This window comes from Manihot esculenta, chromosome 10, assembly GCF_001659605.2.
Source record: "Manihot esculenta cultivar AM560-2 chromosome 10, M.esculenta_v8, whole genome shotgun sequence".
Classification (NCBI taxonomy): domain Eukaryota; kingdom Viridiplantae; phylum Streptophyta; class Magnoliopsida; order Malpighiales; family Euphorbiaceae; genus Manihot; species Manihot esculenta.
In genome coordinates, this window is record NC_035170.2 from 31,208,230 (window position 1) to 31,215,600 (window position 7,371).

Below are 7,371 nucleotides of genomic sequence, written 5' to 3' on the forward strand. Positions count from 1 at the left end.
TTTTTATCATATAAAATTTAACTTTGATTTAAATTTATAATATAGTTTTATTTTTTCATCCATCTTATTGTTAATAAAATAAAAAAATAAAAAAAATTAACTATTTAATTCATATGATATAATAAAATTCAATAATTAAATTTTTTATTTAAAAAAATATTAAAACATCAAGTCTACTAATTAATTTATTTATTAATTTTAATCATTAAATATTATAAAAATATTTAAATTTATAATATAAAGAAATTAAATTAATAAAATTTTTAAAATTATAAAAATTAAATTTAATTAATTAATATTTTAAAATATCAAAAATATTTTAATATAATTTTTAAAATAAAATAATTAATCAATTTTATTAAATTATAGAAATTAAACAGTAATTTTTTAATAAATAAATACGTAAAAGGGGAGACAAATTTTGATGCTGTTGCGACTTGAGGTTGAAGGATTCTTTCCTCAATTGGAATTCACACAGAAGTCACGTGATGAAAGTGAAAAGATATAATTTTGATGTGATAGTTTGGGATTTTTAGGTGGTCCAAATGAATGTTTCCACCCCAATTAAAATTAAAATAATATAATCATCATTTAAAGAAATTTAAAAGAGATGCATTCCGCCAGTCAAAAGAGTAAAAAAAATATTATAATAATAATAACTTAACTATTAAGGTATGGAGATTAAATTTTAAAATAATAAAATTATGTTTAATGAAAATTAAATCAATCTATATTTATTGGAGAGAGGGATATAACATATAAATTTAATTTCCACAAACTATAAATTTTTTTCTTCATCGATTTATTTTATAAAAAAATTTATTAGAAAAAAAAAGAATGATATAAATTTTAAATGGCATACTACGTGTAAAAAAGATTCAACTCCAATTAAGGCTACAATTATACCAAATGAAAAGCTTAGGATAACATATTTTAAATTAAAATGTAAAAATAAATAAATTTTAGAATTTAAAAAATGTGATATGAAATACATATTTTCCTCTGTGGTTCTTATATGTCTCGATACTCTCATTTTTTTCTTTTTTTTAAACATAACTCCTTTTTCTTTCTTATAAAAAATGATCTACGTCAATTGACTATTAATTAAAAAAAAGATGTTGTTGTCTTTATTAAGAGTTATAGAGATATTCTGATCGTCGCTTATAATTTCTGTATGATGGAGATGTTTCTCACATACAATTCAATCAATTTTCAGGATATGCAGACATTTTTTGTAGATTTATGGCATCTTTTAGAGGGGTATCTATTATGAAATTAGAAGCAAAAAGATATTTGTTTTGATTTTTTAACAATGTTAATTTTTCTTCAGATATTTCTAATCACACCACTGCGAATGTTAATTTGACAAGTAAAAATGAAGCGGCTCATCCCGTCAAAGGTCGGGATAGCCGAAAGCAATTATCGTCTTGTGTTGTAACTGCCGAGGACTCGGCAATTCTCGGACAGGTAATACATTGAAGGATTTGGTTACTAGTTATAAGCCGGACATTTTATTTTTGATGGAAACCAAAGTTTTAGTTTTCCGTTGCTATTTGCTCTTTGCGACGAAATTTTTACTTTTTAATGGCTGCATTCTTATGGACTATTTGCAAGTGGTTCAATCTATTTAATCTCCACATTTAGATATTTTTGAACTAGATTTGATTTTGAATGATTGTAAATTTTTGTTAGACCCTAGAACTCATATTTTTATTAGATGTATTCGTCGTCATGCCACTCTAACTGCTTATATTTTGATTAGAGAATCTATTAGATATGATCGTTTGTGATGATATCTCTTTTTATTTAATAAAATTTTATTAATATAATAAATAATTTTACTTTAAAAAAAATTGATATGAAACAGTACACTCGTTAGGGAAATAACGTTAAATTTTTTGGAATTTGAAAAATCATTTTGAAAAGAAAAATAAAAGATAAAAAAAGCTATCTCCTAACAATTAGGGAAAGCAACTTACAATCGTTATAATATATTTTGGGAATAAAAAGGTTTAAAATTAAAAGATTATATGTAAAAAAAGACCCTTCATCCTTGCTCTTTGGATTCCCCTTCTTATATTTTAGCTTTAGTAATTTTCCTTGATTTCAAAAGTTTATGACAAGTTGAAAAAAAAGTTTATTACAAGTTTGTTATTTAAATTGATGAAAAAATAATTCTATCATATATTTAACTAAAACCATTGAAAATTAATTACTTATAGTAATATGCATAAATTTTATAATCTAAAAGTTTTTAACGGTGATTACATAATAATTTACAGTATTATTATTTATTATATTAATATTTTGAGATTCAGAAAATAAGATTTACAATGATTGTCTAAATTCAATCGGAAAAGAAATTCTTCTTCCCCTTTTATCCCTTTTATTTTTGTGTGATATTTAACCATGTCTCTGTCACTCAGTTCCATATCTATGGGTGTGTCAGAATACTTCTTCATGGCTATTTAATTTTCTCTGACGTGCATGCGGATAGAACTGCGAGGTGACTGGCTTGCTCCCTTACCTCTTGTCACATTACCCGACTAGACTTTCTACATATAGACCTGCGCGGGTAACTTGTTCGGCTTATCTTTTATTACCGCGTTAGGGCGTGCTACATAGGGCTAGTTTATTTTGAAAAAGACTCGGTGGACTTGAGCCCGTATTCTTTTTTAAAGTATGATTTTATCCCAAACATTAAAAATCCAGGCATCATCATATATTATATTTTTTTTATTGGTGAAAATTACTCCTTATCCTTAGCTCTTGGATTCCCCTCCTTTAAGATGGCTTACATGAAACACTTGAGGGTTCAAAGTATTTTAGTAATTTTTTAATCACAATTTGATTTTTTTTAATGATAAAGAGATGGAATTAATATATTAAATTTGAGAGCTTTTAAAGATCTATTAAATTTATTCAGATCTATTAAATTTATTCAGAATTAGGCTGATTAATTTACCATTCCCAAATTAAATTTGTGAGTTTAAATTATTATTATTTAATTTTTAAAAATAAAATCAATATTTTAATTAATTGTATGTGCACTATATACTATAATAAAATTTTTAGATTCAAAATTGGGGATAAATATATCATTTTGATTTTTTTATTAATTTCATTAATTACAAATGCAGATAAAATATGAAATTTTATTTTTCATTAAATTCATTAGTGGGACATTTTGCAATTTTGTAGTACAATTATTAGAAAGTTGGAAATTTCTAAAGAGATTAATCTTGTCCCAGATAAAGAAGACAAAAAAGAAATGTACTCTTGTAGAAGATCTTGTGGTTGTAGGTCCCATGTCATTTTTTAGTGGGCCATCCTTGTTCTCAATGCAAATTTTTTCTTCCTTTCGGAATTGTGATCAGGAAGTTTTATAAATTTTTTTAAAAAAAATGTAAAAACTGAAGTGTGAAAATTATTTAATTATTTTAAAATTTTAAATATTTTTGAATTTAAGTGTTTAAAAGTAGTATTTTTTTAAAAATTTAGGTGATTATTATGTCTCAAATAGAATTAAGATATTTTATAGATAAAAATAATAAAATACATATGTAAGTACCCATTTGGTTTATTCTTAATTAATATGATTAAAATATTTATTATTTTATTATTAAAAATATATTAAATAAATAAAATAATTTTTAATTTAATAAATTATTTTTTATTTATATATCATAATATAATTAGTAGGAAATATTATCTCAATATGTCACGTGTACTCTGGCATAGTGTATTGTATAATTTTTCTAATAAAGGATAAGCTAAAAAATAATTTGTAAAAATTACCATTTCGAATATTGAAGAATAATCTATTTCAGGTAAATTGGAATATGACTCCATGTATACGTAAGAACGTAGCACGTCATGAAGGATTAATTTTTCTCTTTGTCAAAAGAAAAAAGTGGGCCAACCTCTGTGGAATCTTGCTTTGGCTTTAATGCATGCAATTAATTACGTTAGCACGAACTCTATATAAAGGGCATTGCCATGAGAAGTGGAAACCACACAACCACTTGAAAATCTTAACACCATCAACATGGCTTTGGCTTTCAAACACTCTCTTCTTCTGGGGATGCTCGTCTTCCTCATAGCCCTGTTGACTCTTACTGAGCCAGCAATGGCTGATGATGTTGATGCTGTCCCTGATGACTTTAACCGTACTTATTTTCCAGATGATTTCATTTTTGGAACAGCCACATCTTCTTATCAGGTATATTCAGACCTTCATTTTTATCTATGCTCTCCCATTATCTATTTGTTCCCTAGTTTGCATTATTTGCTTTGCTTCTTTTTTCTGTTTATCAAGTTTGCTTAAAATAAATAATATAATAAGATCCAATTTTACATTAGATCGAAGGTTCAACAAACATATCTGGTAGAGCACCTAGTGTCTGGGACATATTTACTCATGAATATCCAGGTATGATCATGTGCATATCGACATATTATATACATATACAAAATATTAATTATTTTTATATAATTTTGCAGAGAGGATAAAGGACAACAGTACCGGAGATATTGCAGTTGATTTTTACAATCGATATAAAGTATATAATAGCTAAACTTTTATCTATTTTCTACAAAAATCTTGTTCATCGTTAATAATGAAATTAAAAAAAATTGTAAAATTGATATTGCAGGAGGATATCAAAAACGTGAAAGATATGCATTTTAATGCTTTCAGATTTTCAATTTCATGGTCTAGAGTTATACCTAGTAAGTATTTTATCAAGTCTAAATTTACTTAATATATATTCGCTTCATATAAATTTTATTATCTCGTACATTTATAATTTTATACATTCTCACACTTGTTTATAATATTAATTTTAAATATTCAGGTGGAAGAAGAGATGAAGGAGTGAACGAGGAGGGGATAAAATTCTATGATAATGTTATCAATGAAGTTGTAAATAATGGTGAAGATCATCTTCTTTTCGTCCCTTCATGAAGTCATATATTATTACAACAAATTTCTAAATTTTCTTTTTGTTGCAAAAAAATTCAGGGCTTATACCATTTGTTACCATTTTTCATTGGGATACTCCTCAAGCTCTAGAGGATAAATATGGTGGCTTTTTAAGTCGTAATATCGTGTAAGTATACACCCTCAACTAATATTTTCAAATCATCAAATGAGAAACTTTTGTATCAATTTTTTCAATATAATATTCTTATATAAATTACAAAATAACTTACTAAAAAAATTACATAATGCATAGGGATGATTACCGTGATTATGCGGAGCTTCTCTTTGAAAGATTTGGTAGTCGAGTGAAATTTTGGATGACTTTCAATGAACCATGGGCTCTCAGTGGATTTGCTTATGATGATGGACTTTTTGCTCCTGGTCGATGTTCATCTTGGGTGAATCGTCAATGCCGTGCTGGAAATTCAGCTACTGAACCTTATATAGTTGCACATCATCTACTCCTTGCACATTCTGCAGCGGTTAATTTATATAGAGAAAAGTATCAGGTTTGTAATTTTTATATATACATACACACATATGTAGTTCCTTTGTCAAGCATAAATATATCTGGATTAATTTGACATTCTTATTATATTGATTATATAGAAATCTCAAACTGGCGAGATAAATGGCAAAATTGGAATAACGCTCTTTACCTTTTGGTTCGAACCATTATCGAATAGATCAATTGATATAGAAGCATCCAGGACAGCACTCGATTTTATGTTTGGATTGTAAGTATTTCATTCAAACTAATTTAGTAATTAATTAAGCTTATGTACCAAAGCATGTGAATAATACACATAATTTCTCCATATTTTTCAGGTGGATGGATCCTTTAACTTATGGTCGTTATCCAAGACGTGTGCAGGAGTTAGTTGGAGATAGATTGCTTAATTTTACTGATAAAGAAACTGAGATGCTTAGAAAATCATATGATTTTCTTGGATTACAATATTATACTTCATATTATGCAAAACCAAATGCTCCAATTGATCCAAATTATATTAGATACAAAACTGATAGTCGAACCACCGTAACCGGTAAGTTTATTTAGAAATGTGATAAATTAATGGTAGAAAGGATATATATATATATATTAATGGGTTGATAAGAGTCCTTTTTGAAGTGTGTTTTCATTAATAACTTTTTTTTTTCTTTTCCTTGCAGCTTATGACTATGAAGGTAAACCAATCGGTCCACCGGTAAGTGTGTATTAAAATGAAATTAAGTATAAAAAAAGAAGAAAATTGCACAGATGATATCACTGACATAAAATTAAAAATTTACAGGCTTACTCACCATGGTTTTACATTTTTCCAAAAGGCATTCGACATCTTTTGAATTATACCAAAGATACATATCAGGATCCAATCATTTATATTACTGAGAATGGTAAGTAGTTTATCCTTTCTCTCGTAACATTACTGGCGAGCTATACACATTTATATTTTGCTTCTATTTATTTAATTAAGTTTTCCACATATTAATTCAGGGGTTGATAGATACAATAACGAAAGTCGAACTCCGGAGGAAGTGAGAAATGATACATTTAGGATAAACTATTATAAAGAGCACATGTGGCATGCACTGGGATCCCTCAAGTGAGTCTAAACTTCAATATTCTAATATAAAGTTTTTTTTATAGTTCTTAATCGAGTTTCCTAATAAAAGTTGGTTTTGATAGGAATTACAATGTTAGTCTGAAAGGTTACTTCGCATGGTCATATTTGGATAATTTCGAATGGAATATTGGATATACTTCAAGATTTGGTTTGTACTATGTTGACTATCAAAATAACTTGACAAGATCACCCAAAAATTCAGCTAACTGGTTCAAGCATGAGTTCCTGATAAAACCCAAGAGTTCTTCAAAGGATTCAAGGAAAGTTGGCAGATACTACATAATGTAGTTTGTACTGAGGTGCGCCAAAATGAGCTGTGGCTTGTGTGTGTGTCTTGCAATGAAATAATATGATTGGGCTACTTCTTAGCTCCAATGACATAGCTTGTGTGGTAATAGTTTTGTGTGTCTTTGTCTAGCAATTAAATAATATCATTGAGCTTACTGTTAAGCTCCAATGTTGACATGGGTTGTTTTGTAATAGATTTTTGAAATGAACGAAGAGTGTTTATCTCTTCCAGGAATTCTAAACTTTGAGAATTTTTATTAATATTATTGGTTTTTGTATGCATATATCTTATTAATATATTTTTTTTGTACCCTGCTTATACTATCTAACTGCAATAATTAAAGTTAGGGGATTTTTCTTAAAAAAAAAAAGAAGTAGGGTATTTAACTTTTTTTTTTTTAATTTGCCCATTTTAACTGTTATAGAAGACATATTCCATTTGTTTTTGTGTATAATAATTTTTTAAAAAAT

General features: G+C 26.9%; 1 protein-coding gene across 1 annotated transcript; it reads left to right on the forward strand.

Annotated features, from left to right (window-relative positions):
• The first annotated feature begins 4,025 nt into the window (after positions 1-4,025).
• Positions 4,026-7,161, forward strand: LOC110625211 (cyanogenic beta-glucosidase). Its single transcript, XM_021770798.2, has 13 exons — positions 4,026-4,222; positions 4,363-4,432; positions 4,504-4,562; positions 4,656-4,731; positions 4,857-4,934; positions 5,024-5,111; positions 5,238-5,493; positions 5,594-5,721; positions 5,813-6,030; positions 6,158-6,192; positions 6,280-6,382; positions 6,483-6,591; positions 6,675-7,161. Exons 1-13 carry the CDS (start codon positions 4,049-4,051, stop codon positions 6,898-6,900), a joined length of 1,620 nt encoding a protein of 539 aa, XP_021626490.1. The 5' UTR covers positions 4,026-4,048; the 3' UTR covers positions 6,901-7,161.
• The last annotated feature ends 210 nt before the right edge of the window (positions 7,162-7,371 follow it).

Excerpts from the sequence above, each read along its gene's own strand:
- LOC110625211 (XM_021770798.2), top strand. The coding sequence starts at position 4,049 with ATGGCTTTGGCTTTCAAACACTCTCTTCTTCTGGGGATGCTCGTCTTC. Across the intron at positions 5,494-5,593 it reads TATATAGAGAAAAGTATCAG|AAATCTCAAACTGGCGAGAT; the intron begins GTTTGTAATTTT and ends TTGATTATATAG. Across the intron at positions 6,193-6,279 it reads GTAAACCAATCGGTCCACCG|GCTTACTCACCATGGTTTTA; the intron begins GTAAGTGTGTAT and ends AAAAATTTACAG.